The 18762-nt window shown below is 34.2% G+C and overlaps 1 protein-coding gene across 3 annotated transcripts in view; it reads left to right on the top strand.

Annotated features, from left to right (window-relative positions):
• The window catches only part of LOC118835676 (sodium channel protein type 9 subunit alpha), a 101897-nt gene extending 86133 nt beyond the window's left edge, over positions 1 to 15764 (top strand). For all 3 annotated transcript variants that reach the window (XM_036742906.1, XM_036742907.1, XM_036742905.1), the window contains exons 23-26: positions 44 to 181; positions 8547 to 8651; positions 12610 to 12880; positions 14572 to 15764. In XM_036742906.1, the coding sequence (XP_036598801.1) occupies positions 44 to 181; positions 8547 to 8651; positions 12610 to 12880; positions 14572 to 15764 (1707 nt within the window). The remainder of the gene's footprint in view (positions 1 to 43; positions 182 to 8546; positions 8652 to 12609; positions 12881 to 14571) is intronic.
• The last annotated feature ends 2998 nt before the right edge of the window (positions 15765 to 18762 follow it).

The following is an 18762-nucleotide window of genomic DNA, read 5'->3' as shown; positions in this document are numbered from 1 at the left end:
AAACTTAGTGTCTCTATATCGCTAATTCTTGCTAATTTTGTAGATAAATTATCAACCCAAGTATGAAGAAAGCCTCTACATGTATCTTTACTTTGTCATCTTTATCATCTTTGGGTCATTCTTCACTTTGAATCTCTTCATTGGTGTCATCATAGATAATTTCAATCAACAGAAAAAGAAGATAAGTATTCCAAGCATTTTGTCATTGTCCTAAGTATGTGAGTATGTATATACAGAGTATCCCAAAAGTTTTCATGAAGTTTTAAGCTTTTAGTGCAGTTTTAAAAGCTCAAAACTTCATGAAAACTTTTGGGACACTTTATATATACATCATATATGAAATATGCATATACATATATACATGTATGTCAGCTTAAAACCTTCAATCTATTTAGTGTATCATCATGTGAAACATTGTCATTAAAAGACTCATCGCTTATTCAACTTACTTGTAAGAATGAGTAAAAGTTAATGTTATTTTATTCATTTATATGACAGAAAGTCTTATTCTCCTCTTCTTGTACACACTCACATAATACAACATTTTAAAAGATTATTTAACTTAATTACAATTCTAATTGAAAAAAAAAGAGGAGGGACAGATGAGGAAAGCATTCATGTCTAAAATCAAGGAATTAAACACTGAACAGGAACCAGTAGCCACAGCAGGGAAATTATTAGCAAATTATTGGATCATTCTTCTACACTTTGATTTGCAAAGCTAATTGTATATTTAAATGCGGTGTGAGAACTTTAGTTAGCCTTTAGTAGGAGTATCTATGGTTAACGTTTCCCAAGTATGTTTTAACTTCTAACCTTCTGTTTTATATCTGAATACCAATTTCAACCAACATTTGTACAGATTAGCACTTGTAATCAAGTATTTTATTTAAAGGAGTTAATCCTCCCATATAATTGAATTATAGGTGAAGGTCCAGACCTATTGTTCTAATGATAAGAATTACATATTTATTTCCCTTGAAAAAAGGTATTTGTTAGCAAAAGAACCATATTTCCCAAATTTCCTAATTATTCCTCCTTGCTATCAGCATTAATGAATATCACCAGCATTTCAGAGACATCCATACTTAGTTGCATGTCTGTAGCATACTTGATGTGTATTAAATTTTAAATGATTCAAGATGAAGTATTTGCATAGGCTCAGTGGCTATGTTATTTTGTATCTTAAATCCTGGGAGCATCTTCTAATACTGGGATTGCTATGACAGGAAGGACTATATGATGAGAAAACCAATGTGATTGGAGGCCAACTGGGAATGTTAGTCAGTAATTCCTAGATCCTCATTTTTCATTAAGTTGCCTTCCACTTTGCTTTGCTTTTGTAACTTCATACCTTCTTTTCCTAGTTCCTTTTTCTATTTGACAGGCTTTGGTCTCTTTCCTAATACCCTTTTAGTGAGGATTTTTTCCTTACCTAATCATTTCTACTTTTTAAGTTTTCTCCATCCCAATAACTTCACCTGCCTCCACTTCTTTCTAACAGTCATCTCTATAAATATTGAACTCTTTCCTAGGAAAATCAGGCATAATAATTCCCTGCATTTAAGTATGGAATTGATTCATTGACACCAGCTGCAAAGGGAAGGGAAGGACCAGCATTTATAAAGAACTAACTCTTTACCAGGATTACAAATAAAAACAAAACCAAAGACAGTCACTGCCTTATAGAACTTTCATTCTAATGGGAAGAATGTGCATGGCATATTTCAAAAACCTTTTGGCTGGAGAAGAGGCTTTATGCAGTGCAGTTAGTAGTGGAGATAGATTTAGACCTAGATTGGGTTTACATTGTTGAGTGCCTTACATTCCAGGTTAAAAACTTTGTATTTTATTCTCAGAACAGTGGGGAACCTTAAGGACTTTTGAGCAGAAGAGTGATAAATACAAGACAGCATTTAAAAAAAAACATGAAAAGTACATATAGGATGAATTGGAAAAAGAAGAAACTAGAGACAGTAATACCAGGTAGAAGACCACTATGATGGTCTAGGCATAAGGTGATATGGAAGTCAACCATGGTGGTTCCACTGGAAAGGAACAAATGATAGAAGTTGCAAAGGAATCTGTGTGCTCAATTCTTGAGAGGTAAAATAAAGGAGTTAATCCTCCCATATAATTATTTTTTATAAAAAAAAGTCAGTGCAAATATCAAGAATCATTATGGTATATTAGAACTCTCCTATCGAGTGTTGGACTTGAAATTCTACCTTTAATGCAATATGACAATGAGCAAGTTACTTATACTCTCCAAATCTTATTTAAATTAGTATTATTTGCAGCCCTCTTGACACAGTAGAGAATCAGTAAATATAAATGACTGATAGAGAAATCTCAAGCATGATTTAATATTAAGATAGTAGGAAGGCAGAGCTAATATGGTAGAGAAAAGGCAGAGACTCTCCTGAGCTCTCCCAAATTCCCCTCAAAACAACTTTAAATAACACCTAAAAACAAATTCTGAAGTGGCAGAATCCACAAAAAGACTAAGTGAAACAATTTTCCAGTCCAAGATAACATAGAAAGTTGGCAGGAAATGTCTATTGCACCAGGTAAGAGTGGAGTATAGAACGCCTGAGCAGGTGGCACCTCAGCAAACCAAGAGCAAGCCCTGGAAGTAACTAAAGTAGCCATGATCGCTTCAGGGGCTTAGCCCACAGATAAGGGGATCAAACAATGAGTTAGAAGGAGATTATAGGGGTCTCTTTTCTGGCGCTAGGGAAAAGACTTCGTTGTATCATCCTTACTCAGATATGGGTCACAGCCCTGGGGCAAGGAGGAGCACTACACATCAGAGCTTGTAGCCAAAGGGAGAGTGGGAACCCTAGTCACAGTTCAAGAGACAGAAAAGAGTGCTTGCGGTCACTTACAGACTACATACAGGCCACAAGAGTAGTAAGCATACCTCACCTTAGTTCATACTATCTTTTGCAAAACTGAAAGTTTATAGACCCACCAGAAATAGCTATGAAAAAAGCTGCACAAAAAACCTAGGGCAATGCCCCCTCCATCCTGAGCCCAACTTTAATATCAAGTTAAAAGTCAAGAAATAGTCTTGGGGAATGAGCAAACAACAAAAAAGATCCTGACCTTAGAAACTTACTATGATGACAGGGAAGATCAAAACACAAACTTAGGGGAAAAAAAACCAGCACAGTTAAAAATGCTACACCCAATGGCGTAAGGAAAAATATGAATTGAATTTGGGCCGTGAACTCAAAAAAAGACTTTAAAAATCAGCTAAGAGAGGTAGAGGAAAAACTGGGGAAAGAAGTGAGGGTAATGCAAGAAAATAATGAAAAAAGTCAACAGCTTGGTAAAGGAGGCACAAAAAAATACTGAAGAAATAAATTTCTTGAAAAACAGAACAGGCCAAATGGTAAAAGAGGCACAAAAATTCAATTAAGAGGAGAACAAATTAAAAGGCAAAATTGGCCAAAAGGAAAAATATATACAAAAATTTACTGAAGGAATTTTTAAAAAGTAGAATGCAGCAAGTGGAAGTTGATCCATGAGATATCAAGAAGCCATGAAATGAAATCAAAAAGACGAAAAAATAGAAGAAAATGTGAACTATATCATTGGAAAAACAACTTACCTGGAAAATTATATCCAGGAGAGAGTTTTAAAATTATTGGACTACCTGAAAGCCATGATTAAGAAAAAGAGCCTAGACATCATCCAAGAACTTGTAATTTCCCTGATATTCTACAACCAGAGGGTAAAATAGAAATTGAAAGAATCCACTAATCATTTAAGGACATCCCAAAATGACAACTCCCAGGAACATTATAGCCAAATTCCAGAGTTTCCAGGTCAAGGAGGAAATATTGCAAGCAGCCAGAAAAAAAATTCAGATATTATGGAACCACAATCAGGATAACACAAGATTTAGCAGCCTCTAGATTAGAGGATCAGAGGGCTTGGAATATGATATTCTAAAGGGAAAAGGAGCTAGGAGTACAATCAAGAATTGCCTACCCAGCAAAACTGGGTATAATCCTTCAGGGGAAAAAATGGATGTTTAATGAAATAGAGGAATTTCAATCATTCCTGATGAAAAGATCAGAGCTGAATAGAAAAAGTTGATTTTCAAATACAAGACTCAAGAGAAGCATAAAAAGATAAACATAAGAGAAATTGTAAGGGACTCATTAAGGTCAAATTGTTTACATCCCTACCTGGGAAGATGATACTTGTAATTCAGAAGAACCTATTCATTATTGGGCATTTAGAAGGAGTGTACTTAGAGACTGAGTTGAATATAATGGGATGATATTTCAAAATAAAAATAAGCGGTAAGAAAGAGCAATGCACTGGGAGAAAGGGAAGAGGAGAGGCAGAGGGCAAAATATCTTATATAAGAGAGCCACAAAAAACTTTTTACAGTGAAGGGAAAGATAAGGGGGGGTGGTACTTGAACTTTACTCACATGGGAATTGGCTCAAAGAGGGAATTTGGATATAGAAATCGATCTTAACCTTCAGGAAAGTAGGAGGGAAGCAGAAAAAAGAAGGGGGAGATGGATAGAAGGGAGGGCAAACTGGGGGAGGCAGAAATCAGAAGGAAAACACTTTTGAGAATGGCCATGGTGAAAAGAGAGAGAGTAGAATAAATGGGGGAAAGGGAATAGGATGGAGAAAAATACAGTTAGTAATCATAACTGTGGAAAAATTTTATAGCAAGTATCTCTGATAAAGGATTCATTTCTCAACTATATAGAAAACTGAGTCAAATTTATAAAAACAAGAACCATTCTCCAAAATGAATAGTCAAAGAACAGGCAGTTTTCAGATGAAGTAATCAAAGCTATTTATAGTCACATGAAAAAATTCTCTCAATCACTATTGATTAGAGGAGTACAAATTAAAACAATTCTAAGTTACCACCTCACACCTGTCAGGTTAGCTAATTGGACAGAAAGGGAAAATGACAAATGTTAGAGAAGATGTGGAAAAATTAAGACACTTATGCATTGTTGGTAGAGTTGCGAACTGATTCGACCATTCTGGAGAGCAATTTGGAACTATGCCCAAAGGGCTATAAAACCATGCATACTCTTTGACCTACTGTGTCTGAATCCCAAAGAGATTTTAGAAAAAGGAAAAGGACCTTATACGTATAAAAATATTTATAGCAACTCTTTTCCAGTCATAAAAAATTGGAAATTAAGGGAATACCCATCAACTGGGGAATGACTGAACAAGTCATGGTATATAATTGTGATGAAATACTATTGTGCTATAAGAAATGACAAGCAGGATACTCTCAGAAAAACTGGGAAAGACTCGTATGAACTGCTGCAAAGTAAAATGAGCAGAACCAAGAGAACATTGTACACAGTAACAGCAATATTATATGATAATCGACTGTGAATGACTTAGCTATTCTCAGCAATACAATTATCCAAGACAACTGAAGGACTTATGATGAAAAATGCTATCTGTCTCCAGAGAAAGAACTGATGGAGTCTGAATGTGGATTGAAATATATTTTTTTACTTTATTTTTTTCTGAGCATTTGGGGGGGGGTCCTGTGTTTTCTTTCACAATATGACCAACATGGAACTATGTTTTGTATGATTGCACATATAGAACCTATATCAAATTGCTTGCCTTCTCAATGGTGGTAAAGGAGGAAGGGAGGGAAAGAATTTGGAACTCAAAATTTAAAAAAAAAGAATGTCAAAAATTGTTTTCACACGTAATTGAGGAAAAAATAAAATACAAAATAAATTTTAAGAAACAGTAAGGTAGTAAGCATATTCTATCTCTAGTGATAGCAAAATGAATAAAAATGGGTTTAAACTACAGCGAAGAGGAAATTCATAATGTAGAAGGAATCACTAGACTCTAGAGATATGAACTCAGGATAATACATATAATAATAACACATACACAAAACATCTATGCACACATGCCATCTTTAGGGCAGAGCAATTATCATTCATCCCCTCTTATTCATTTTATATATATATATAGATACACATACATACATATAAACATGAGTGTGTGTGTGTAAAAAACACCTAGAATCATCACCAACAAATACTCTAGGTCTTCCCACTTTCCAAATGTAATTCCACATGCTTAGCAGCTAAGTGGCCTTGTGAAGAGCTCTGGACTCGTCAGGAAGATCTGAGAATGCTTGTGAGTGCTGAGTTGGTAACGTCACAGATCCACTATGATCTCATTAATGTGTCTCTGTCTTCCCATTTTCCTCCTAGCATCTTGTTGATTCCTAGCCATTTGTCAAACACAATTATCTCTGAAACCATCTCTATCATAGAGTCCTGTATAATTTTAATACATACATGAGAGGAAGCTTATTTGAAGAGAGTCTTTATACACTTTGTTCTGCCAAATCAATTGTGATATTCTTAGCACTCTATTCTCACCCCTTTGCCACTCTAGCATTAGGATTGTTAACCGTTTTGTATTATTGTCCATTTTGTTGGTCACCTCAGCCAAAACAATTTATTGCCTGATGGCAAGACTTCTGGTGAACAAACTCTCTAAAGTTAGCTAGGTAGACCCATCCTTGAGTTCACATTCAGATTCTTTCCAGCTTGATAAAATTTGCTAGAACTTGTACTATACAGGCACATTTTTCAAGAACCCAGGAAAACTTTTGCAGTTATAGATACATCCTGCCAGTTTGTCTTCCCTACATTGCTCTAACATGCCAGAAGTGATAAATTAAATTCTTAGTTGCATATTGTGAGTACCATGTGCTAAGAGTTTTCCAACTTCTCCACTAGCAGCTCAAGGGGGACAGCAAGATTTCACAGTGATGCCAGAACTTCAGTATTTTCAAAATGATAAATTTGGACAATAAGATTACAAGATTATCACTTGGGTGTGATATAGTAGTGATGGGGAACTTTAATTATTTGGACATTTACTAGAGCATTTTCTGGCAAAAGCAAAGGAGTTGCTAATTTCCTGAGCTGCCTTAATGAAAGTTTCAATTTCAAAAGAAGTATAGGAACCAAAAGGCAGCCACTTTATCCTGGCACTGACTCTCACCAACAAGAAAAAAACTAGTTACTGTAGTGGAAATGATAGAAACCTTTGGGAAAAGTGACCATTCTACCTTGAAATTTATGGTAAAGAATGAAAAGAAAACTGGGAATGATCAAACATGCATCTTAGATATCAGAAGAACAGATTTCAAAGGGGAGAGTTGTGTAGGATTTCTTAAAAAATTTTGGTGAGTACAAAAGGAGCCATTGTCCCAAAAAAAAAAACCAAAACCAGATATTGATGCATAAGGAATTCATCACTTAACAATTATTTGTTGATTATGTCCCAAGTAATGTGACAGACCATGACCATAGCCAGTGTAACCACAGAATGTGAATTAATTCCCTCATTTATTTAGATCAGGGGTCTGCCCAACTCTGCCTGTTTTAATACACCTGGTGAGCTAAGAATGGTTTTTATATGTTTAAATAAAATTTCATTCTTATCTTAGCTCTCAGGCAATATAAAAACAAGTAGTAGGCCAGATTTGGCCCATTGATCATTGTTTTCTGACCCTAGATTTAGATATTATTTTATTGCTGTTAAAATATTAAAGACTGAGGTTTAATTTCTTTGTTAAAAATAGTTCAACATCTATATCTTATGGAAGTCTAAGTTCTTTGGATCCCACTTTCTTAATCTTTAAAATGAGAGGGTTAGATTATGTTTTTATATTTATTCATATTACTTTTACTTACATTTTATATTATAATATATAATTGTTTATACAATTATAATTATACATAATTATATCTATAAACAATAGTTTTATACATAACTGAAATATAATATACTTTTTTGACTTCCATTCCCCAGTTATTTATATTTCATGTCCCCAGACATATCTCATTAATAATGATAAATACAAAATTCAGCTCAGTGCATGAAATTATACATAGCTAAATTTCATTGTTTTTCTTTGCTAATAGAAATACAGTGTATTGCAACTAAACCAAGGCTTTACTTGAGCTACGGGTTTCAACTTCCTCTATAAATTTTCTAAGAACCATGAATGTGAGCCAAATCACAAAACTAGGGTTTTTTTTTGCTATTTTTCCTCCCTCTATCCTTAAGGTGGTATGGTATAGTTGTCACACCAACAGGATACACAGTATAGAAAGAATTGCTAAGCCACACTCCATATTACTCTACCACTAGGTATCTAAACTTACCATTATTATGTTCAGATTATAAATATCTTACATATGTATGAAGGCCATACATATCCTCATCATAAAAAATTACAAAAGAAAGAGATAGCAAGAGGCACTTTGCACATGTGTGGTAAGCAGTGTATATGTGTGTTCTACACCTGGAAGAATCTGTATATCAAAAATATATGGATCTTTAAAACATTTTACATAGAGATACAATATATTTAATGAATCCTATTCCTTAGGGGCCAAATTTTGTACTGTCATTGTTCTTGAAATGTTTATTAAGGATTTGGAGGAAATTAGGTCAACAGAGTTGGTTTTAAATAGTTTTATTTTATTTCTTTACCTTGGAGGCCAAGACATCTTTATGACAGAGGAGCAGAAGAAATACTACAATGCAATGAAAAAGCTGGGGTCCAAGAAACCGCAGAAGCCAATACCCAGGCCAGGGGTAAGCAAACTGTTATATCCCAGTTATCTGGAATTTTAGAAGACTTTTGGAGGGCTTCCTTTAGAGCTGGAGTTTTTAACCTGGGATCCATGAAGTTATTGTTTTATTTTGTTTTGTTTTGAAATATGTTCTTAACATATTTCCATATAATTATCTTCCTTTGTAATTTTATGTAATTTATGCATTCAAAAACATTGTTCAGAGATGGGCTCCATAGGCTTCACCAGACTGTCAGAGAGATCCATGACACACAAAAAAGGTTAAGAACCACTGCTTTTTATAGGATTATTTTTCTCTTCAAAGAATTAACGTGAGTTTTTTAAAAAAGTTTGAACAAAAAGCCTTGATTCTCTCCCTTCCTCCCTCCAAAAGAAAAAAAAAACAGAAAAACCAACAACAAAATACTGGGATATCATTGATGTGACTGTCTCCCACAGTGGTAGCGATGTGATAATAGTTTATATTCTAGTACCTAGTGAAGCTAAACTTATAGTTTATCACTTGGTGTAGTGACCTACAAAAAGGCCTATATTTGTTTTAATCGATGTCTTGCTTGTTTTAGGATCCAAAATCAGTGACCATTTTAAAGTTACTGATGAATAAATATCCATTATTAGTAAAGAAAACAAATATTGAAGTGTGCAGCACTGTGTATTGTAATATCTGTAAATTCTAAAGTTTTCTATATGTATAAATACATGCAAACGTGTTTTTAATCTCAACAACATATTCTTTTATAATAGAAGTTGCTATAATTTTATATTCTAATATTCCAGTGAAAATCACCAGGTAAACATGAGGATGAAAGTGACTAAGGGGTGACCCATGACTCTCTCTCAGAAGTGGGATCAAACATGAATTCCTTCCCACTTGTGGAAACAGTACAGCCCTAAAACAGATTCTGATTCTTGGTCCTAAAAAAGACAAAATGTCTTCTGTCTTTTGGGTACATTAACTTTCTGAGCATATTTGAAACTGTTATTTGATTCTTATCTTCATAATTAGGCAGTCAAATTGTTGGTACTTTTAATGAGTCCAATGGAAATATATTGACTAAAGAATCCTGGTTTTTAAAAAAAGAGCTAGAGATGTATTTTGTGTATGTGTATATGCATGTAATAAATATGTATACATACCTATACCATGCATAATATATGTTATGTATATATGCACATATATATGTTCTAAACCTAGAAGAGGTAGGAAGATTATGTAATGTTGCATGACTGCACACGTATAACCTATGTCAAATTGCTTGCCTTCTCAGTGATTGGGGGAGGGGAAGAAAGGGAAGAGGGAGAAAATTTCAAACTCAAAATTTGGAAAAAAAAAGAATTGTAGTAGATGTTTTTACATGTAATTGGGAGAAAACAAAATACTAATTTTTTTAAAGATTATGTAATGATGGGAAAACCATAGTATGATAGCACTACTTGTAGGAGGCTGAGATGGGAAGTTATCAACATCATCAAGCTGTGACTACCAGAAGCCTCTAAGTAAATGTTGCCTTATGATGCTGAGATCTTAAAGTCAACATTAATATATTTTAATACAGTAAACACTGGAACACGTGCCTATATGCTAAAGGAATTCAGGTCAACTTGTAGATATTCTGCCATTCTATTGTTTCCATATAGTTTTCATGAAAATTGGTGATGAAAAGGGTATCTTTAATAGAGACAATGATTTTATTTCTCTGGTCATATATTGGCTTAGTGAATTGAAGCACAAATATTTTTAAAAAGATAATGTGGTTACTTTAATATATGGATATGATGTCCTTGTTATAACAAAGCCTGTGAAAAGAAATTAAAATTTGTAAAATGAGTCCGTTAGGAGAATATCTTTACATTTTGAAACATTAATCAAAAATGAATAATATATCTTACTTTGTATTTAAGTTTTAATATTTAAGTTTATAATACGTGTCTTTTTAATTTCTTATCCTATATTTAAGTTTTAGAAAAATAAAATTTAAAAAATTTATCATATAGTTTCTTTTAAAAACAAAGTCATTTTAAAATCACCATAATTTCCTCAGTCCTATCTTCTTTTTAATATATAAGGTGTCCTAAAAATCTTAGTGCTTAGTGCTGTTTTGAGCTTTAACAAATTCAGAAGTATAATTTCTACAAACTTACAGAAAATTAAAGGTAAATTGTTTTAATTTAAACATTGGTATGTCTTATTAAAATTCAGCATAACCACCATCCTGTGCAATATGTCCCTCCAGTGATTTTCAAACTTTGTAAAAACTTTCATCAGCTGCAACTGCTCAGGGACTGAAAGGATTACATTTGTAATCCTAGGCTTACAATCAACCAGAAAATGAAGTTTTGATGCATACATGACAGTTCTGACAGAATTCCACAAGAAAAGATCTAATGGAGGTTAGGTAATCAAAGAGGTCGAGCAAGATGACTTCTATGGATCTGTGATGGAGAAAATGTCATCTTGAAACTGTCACACACAGGGGAGCCCAGTCTTGTTAAAATTAAAGTGAAATTTTTAATATAAAATTTGTAATACTAAATAAATGTAAAAGAAATTTAAATAAAATTTCAAGTTGTGTTTTTATGAGTATTAATTTATATTTCTGAATTTTATTAAAGTTTACAAGTGCACTGGAACACCTTGAATTTTTTTGATGTTTTTAAAAAGATCTACATCTATATGTAGAGATACAGATATTAGTGTCATTTATTTTTATATGACCATAATTTCCCCCAGTAAATCACCCCACCACCCCAAGAGCATCTTCTTAGCAAATATCTTTATTGACAAAAAAAGTAAAAGAAAAAAGTATTGGGGAGAAATCAGCATAACTAATACATCAAAAAAATCTTGTGCAACATAACACAGTTATGGACTTTTCACCTCTGCAAAGAGAGAAAGGAGGAAAGGAGGGTGGTGTCTTCTCATTTTTTTTCTTTTTCAAGCCATGCATGTTCTTTTTTATTTTTGTAACATTTACTTTTGGTGTTTTTGTGGTTGACTTTATTTTATAGTTACTGTGCATATTTTTTCTTGGCTCTGTTTATTTTGTATCAGTTCATGTATATCTTTCCATGCATCTCTATATTATTAATATTTATCATTTCTATAGCACAGTAATATCCTGTCACATACATCTTCCATAATTTTGTTTAGTCATTCTTCAGTTCATAGATACCTACTTTGTTTTCAGTCCTTTGCTATCATAAAATGCATTGATGGTGTAGATTTTCTTCTTGTCCATGGTCTTCTTGGTGTATGTCTAGCAATGGATTCTGTAGGTCAAAGGATATGGAGAGTGTAGCCACATTATTTGCTTTCCAGAATTGCTGTATTGATCCACAGCTCTACCAATAATGTACTACCAGACCTATCTTCCCACAACTTTTCCATTGTTGAATATTGCCATTTTTTGTCATGTTTGCCAGTTTGCAGGATGTAAGTTGAAACCTCAAGATTGTTTTGAATTGTATTTCTCTTATTCTTAACAATCTGGATCATTCTTTAATATGGTTTTAGTAGTGTGAAATTCTTTTGAGAACTGTTTGCTTATATCCTTTGACCTATTTTGATCTATTTTTGATCTATTGACAAATGACAAGTAGTTTCCTTAAGAGATATTGGGTACATTTAAGTGTTTATTTATAGATCATTAAATAAATGTCAGAGAAGGTAATGAACAATAGGAACTTTGTGTATTAGGAAGCTTTACCATTTGGAGATTAATGAGTACCTCTACCATTATAAATATTATTTTATTATATAATATAAATATTACATTATTTATACATTTTCAATCTATACTGTCTGTAAAGAACACATCTTATCGGATAAAGTGAGTACAACTCTTTGTGGACCAAGTCATTGAAATTTGGATAGGCCAAAAATGTTTTTTGTATGCTAATAGCTATTAAATCTTATTTGTAAGATTGCTATACAATTTATATTCCTCTTCATTTTACAGAACAAATTCCAAGGATGTATATTTGATATGGTGACAAAACAAGCTTTTGATATTACAATCATGGTGCTTATCTGTCTCAACATGGTGACCATGATGGTAGAAAAAGATGAACAAAGTTCAACCATGACCGATGTTTTATATTGGATAAATATGGTTTTTATTATCTTATTCACTGGAGAATGTGTGCTGAAGCTGATCTCCCTCCGTCATTATTACTTCACTATTGGATGGAACATTTTTGATTTTGTGGTGGTCATTCTGTCCATTGTAGGTAAGAATCTTTACTTATAATATCAGGTACTAATTTTGATCATAAAGGAACAGGAGGTCAGAGGATCCCTATGTGGCAATCTTTCTTTTGAAAAATACTCTCAGTTAATGTGAAGGACGAAGGACCATTTTAATTTGTTTCATGTCTTATATTTTTGTTCCTGTAGCACACGAGAACCTGCTTACAAATGATTGCTGACCTAAGGTCAAGGTCATAATAAGTATGGGTAAATTTCCATGCAAAAAATATAGCTCACAGTCACCAACCAATGTGTTTCTTTTATGAGTTTCCTAGAGGACTTCAACACAAAGGGCAATTAAATTGCATAGTTAGAAAGTGAATGAATGAATTTTTAAAATATTTTAAATACTTATGTGTCAGTCACAGTGTGACAAGTACTAGGGATTAAAAAAAATAAGCACTCTCTGCTTACATTCAAGGATCTTACATTCTGATGGAGGGAAGACAACACACACACACACACACACACACACACACACACACACACACACACACACACACACACATATGGAAACTAGAATTAGAAAAGAAAATCTCTTAATTGCCAAATCTAAACTTTGTATCCATGGATATATTTTATGGGGCCCATAAACTTGGATGAGAAAAAAAGTGACATCTTTTTCCCCACTAATCTTTGGCTTCCTTTGTAATGCTATGTTTTTCTTTTTCTTTTAATTATGCATTTAAAAACATGATTCCAATAAAGGACCCATAGGTTTTACCAGTCTGCCACAAGTGTCCAGGACACAAACACAAACACACACACACACACACAAAAAAAAGATTAAGAATTCCTTACCTAGAAGATGGTTTTCATCACATTGGATAAATCTTCTGTAGAAGACTTATGGAAGGATAAGCACAAAGATTAAATGGAATGAGAGAATATGCAGGGGTGGGGTTACTACCTGCCCTGATAGAAAAATTATCCCATAGGATTGAAATTATAGATTCATCCAGAAAACAGAATTGGGACAACTGGTTAAAGTGAAATATGTTTGTCTTGATACGTAGGGTGTCCCTAAAGTCATAATACACTTTTAAGCTTTAGTAGCTTAAAACTACACTGTACCTAGAAAAAGCACTAATAAGACTTTGGAGACATCCTATATAGAATTTATTAACAATGAGAACTATCTGAAACTTGGAGGAACTTCTTTGTAATTCAGTTTAGTTCAACAAACCAAATTAAGTGCTACTATGGGCAAGATAACCCCATTTTTGGTGGTGATGAAGAAGTTGGATGACTTTTAGGTATATAGTAGAATGGATACATGCATTGTAAGATGAGTTATACTAAATGACCTCCAATGTCTGAAAACTCTGAAATTCTAGGAGGTTATATGCATGGTACTATTATTATTTGTAAAGTGACATTTTTCCAGAATCTCTGGTTCCTGATTTTTTTCCAGTAACCAACACTGTAAAATTCTGGCCATAATCCTACCAGTGAAGGCACAAAATGGAAGGCCATGAAAATGCCCAGTCCTCCAATTTGTATTGATTGGGAGGCAGGGTGGAGGTTAGAGTTGGAATTCTAGAGGCAAGAGAAAATTCAATATTCTTAGCCTAGAGAACCAAAGATAAAAGGAAAAATGGTTTATCCTCCTGAGAATGTCATAGTGTGTATGACTATATTTAAATATTTTCTATTTTATGTTCTTTAACAGGTATGTTTCTAGCAGATATGATAGAAAAATATTTTGTGTCCCCTACCCTGTTTCGTGTGATCCGTCTTGCCAGGATTGGCCGAATCCTTCGTCTCATTAAAGGGGCGAAGGGGATCCGCACACTGCTCTTTGCTTTGATGATGTCCCTCCCCGCTCTGTTTAACATTGGGCTCCTGCTCTTCCTGGTCATGTTTATCTATGCCATCTTTGGAATGTCTAATTTCGCCTATGTTAGAAAGGAAGCTGGAATTAATGACATGTTCAACTTTGAAACATTTGGCAATAGTATGATCTGCCTCTTCCAGATTACAACTTCAGCTGGTTGGGATGGTTTGCTTGCACCCATTCTTAACAGTGGACCACCAGACTGTGACCCAGAAACAGTTCACCCCGGAAGTTCAGTCAAAGGAGATTGTGGCAACTCCTCTGTTGGTATTTTCTATTTTGTCAGTTACATCATCATCTCATTCCTGGTGGTCGTAAACATGTACATCGCTGTTATCCTGGAGAATTTCAGTGTTGCTACTGAGGAGAGTGCTGAGCCACTGAGTGAGGATGACTTCGAGATGTTCTACGAGGTTTGGGAGAAGTTTGATCCTGACGCCACCCAGTTCATAGAATACTGTAAACTCTCTGATTTTGCAGCTTCATTAGATCCTCCTCTTCATATAGCAAAACCAAACAAGGTCCAGCTCATAGCAATGGATCTGCCCATGGTAAATGGGGACCGAATTCACTGCCTTGACATCTTATTTGCTTTTACAAAACGTGTGTTGGGTGAAAGTGAAGAGATGGACACCCTTCGTTTGCAGATGGAAGAGCGGTTTGTAGCTGCAAATCCTTCTAAAGTTTCTTATGAACCCATTACCACTACTCTAAAACGAAAACAAGAGGAAGTGTCAGCTACAATCATTCAGCGAGCTTTTAGACGTTACCGCTTAAGACAAAATGTCAAAAACATATCAGGCATATATAACAAAGGTGATGAAAGAGTTGATCTGCCTATGAAAGAAGATATGGTCTTTGGTAAGGGTAATGAAAACTCAACTCCAGAGAAGACAGATGATGTGACTCCTTCTACCACGTCTCCACCTTCTTATGATAGTGTGACAAAGCGAGACAAAGAGAAATATGAAAAAGACAAAACAGAAAAGGAAGACAAAGACAAAGATGGCAGGGAAGGCAATAAGTAATGGAGAATTCAATAGTTTATAGCCTGGGAAGTAAACTATTATATGTCAGCAGGACTTTTTTGGGGGGGGTTTATGCCAAACTGACTGTTTTTTACATAAAGTCAGTTCTCCTAACAGTATAGTGACCCTTCATTGACTAAGAGTGATTCTGGAAGAAAGAGCAGCAAATTTGACAAGAGTTTCACTCTTTGCACTGTTAGCTGGTCCTGCAGCAGAACGAAAGGTCTTCTCAGACAATAGGGATTATGATTTAGGGGAAGCAGAATCTAAATTTTCTGCTTTTGGTTAAACACGTGTATTCAGAACAGTTGACAATTCTGTTATCTTTTCATATTTTTTTTGGTTTGTCATTCGTCATACCCACAAACATACATTAATAATAAAGGCAATTGCTCCAAAGGATACATTTCCATTTAGAAAAGCAACAAAGACAAAGTGTTTTCCTCTGATTCTCTATAACACCAGAACAAAAGTAGCCATGATGGCTGAGATGTCTACTTATACAGAAGAAAACCTACTGCTAAAAGTCTTGCAGTTAACTGTGCATAAAAGGATTTCTCCATTTTAAGGTGCTTGATTTCATTTCATGTTGCATCAGGACTAGCTGTTTTCAGGCCTGTAAAATTTCAGAGATGGTCCCTAAATATGTAGGTGGCTGACTTTTATTAATATATCTCTTATTTAGCCTAAGCAACAAAGAAGTCATCCCCAAAGGTTTGTGCTGAAGATCCTGTGTTTCTACTTATCCTGTAGTTCTGCACTTTTCACATGCTGTGAAAAGCCAGGGGAAGTCTGCATTATTCACATTGAAATGTATGCAATTTATAGAGCAAGGAAGCTTGCTTGAGTGTTTTCTTGATTGTTGGAATCAAATATTGCATCTAACTGCCCTAGGAAACCAAGAGTGGCCCAACTATAAATTGCTTTGTGACATTATTCACACCTTCTCCTGCAGTATTTCTGGTCGACCCTTCAGCTCTCACCCTTGCTGAGATGTGCTTGCAGATATATGCATAGTAATTTGATACCATGGTGTATGTTGAGCAAACAGATAAGTGACTTGGGCACCGTATTTATTGCTTCAAATATATACCGCCTGATACATAATTGACAAGCTTTCCATCGGCAATCTGTTGAGCTTCTAAAAGGAAGCAGGGAAGTAAAATAAATCATTTGCTTGGAAGTTTGAAGATTTTGGTTCTCTAATCCTGGCTCCTGCCACTAATGAGCTGACCATGACTGAGTCCTTTACCTAATCTGAGCCTCATCGACCTTTGCAAAATGAGTGGTGGGCTGACCGATTTTGGAGCTAAGCTACAGCTCAAAAATACTTTATCTGACTATATTCTATATTCAGGTTCAGTACAGTACTAGTAGTTTGCAGGTTATAAGAAATACACATTTGACTTGTCTATATTATTGCCATCTGTTTTTCTACTTTTCAAAGATTTGGCAAGCCCTATCACTAGTGACTTGTACCCCCCCCAAAAAAGTTCAAATCACTATGTTTTAATAACTTTAAACAACAGGTAAAGAATGATTTTCTTTTCTATCTAGAGCCACTGATCTAGAGGAAAATAATTGAGGGCCACAGGAGTTTTTAAAAATAATGTAATGCTTTGCTATTTGTTGTTGTTTTTTTAATAAGCGACATAGTATCTCTTTAAATTAATAGCAAAGAAAATAAGACTGTATTCAATAACCTGTCATAAACACAGATATACGCACATACATAGAGGACCACAAAGTTTTCTTCATAGAAGGGGAGACAGATACAATATGTAGAAATATGGACTTTCATGGAGTAACAGCCCCAATCCCATGCTATGGTCCTTTAAAATGATTACCAGTTCAGACTTTTACAGCTGCATTGTATTTTTGCAACTCTAGGATATAAAATATCACATAGGCCTGATGAAATTAAGCCAAGAGACAGTGGTTCCCAAACTTTAATTTAAGCAATTATTTCAGTAACTTTAAAAAAATAGATACCATGCAGTGTTTTCCTAAACTTCACAGGGCATTGCATACCTGCTTACCTTGTTAAAATAGATCAAGATAATTTTATAAAATAACTTACAAAGATGATCATTTTTAGTATTTTGTACATTCAAACTATCACCTTTTATTTATGCTCAAAGTTCCTTCTCTTTGTTTTAAATCCATATAAATATTTAGTTGAGAAAATTTAACACAAAATAAAAAGTTACATGTTTCTTTCATTGTCAATGTTCTTACATTGCACCATTTTAACGTGAACAACTTTGAGACTGGAACTTCAAATTGTGGACTTCTTGGAAGTCATGTTGGGAAAGGAAAAGTTTCAAAGTCCTTTTCTTTATTTCATAAGTAAAAAAAAACAAAACAAAACGGGTAGACTGTATGAATTTTTTTGTCCCAGTAATAGAGACTAATGAGAGGCACTATGGCATAGAGAATAAAGAGCTGGCCAGAAAACCAGGGTTCTGCTCCTGCCTCTAACACTTGCTGGCTTTGGGACCTGAGGGATTAACTTCTCAGCTCAGTGACCCTGGCAATTCTCTAAGACTATAAATTGGACAGCATGTGCCAATCTTCATTGGTAGTGGAAATAATTCACTGGGAGCTTCCTCTGCCAATGAAATCACAGGTCCATTAAAACTTTATGTACATCTATAGAAACGATATGTATGTTATATATATATACACACATGTATACATACATTTACATAGAGTATGTATACATTTGTATATATGTATGTATATATATGCACATATACAACAGTTGCCCTCTACTGATAATTGATATTCCCAGTTGAAGTTTTAGTGATTGTAGCACAAATAAAAACTAAATTTAGACTAATCTTTTAATTTAAACTATCATTTTTTGAAATGTTAGCTGCCTACAGGAGACATTGCTACACATACACCTAACCTATATTATCCTTAGACCGACTTAAAGAATCATGGCAACATCTTCATTACATTTTCTTGTTTGTTTTCATTTTTATCAAAATTA

This window comes from Trichosurus vulpecula, chromosome 2 (assembly GCF_011100635.1).
Source record: "Trichosurus vulpecula isolate mTriVul1 chromosome 2, mTriVul1.pri, whole genome shotgun sequence".
Classification (NCBI taxonomy): Eukaryota; Metazoa; Chordata; class Mammalia; order Diprotodontia; family Phalangeridae; genus Trichosurus; species Trichosurus vulpecula.
The sequence above is the reverse complement of the archived record's forward strand: the minus strand, read 5'-3'. Positions and strand labels throughout refer to the sequence as shown.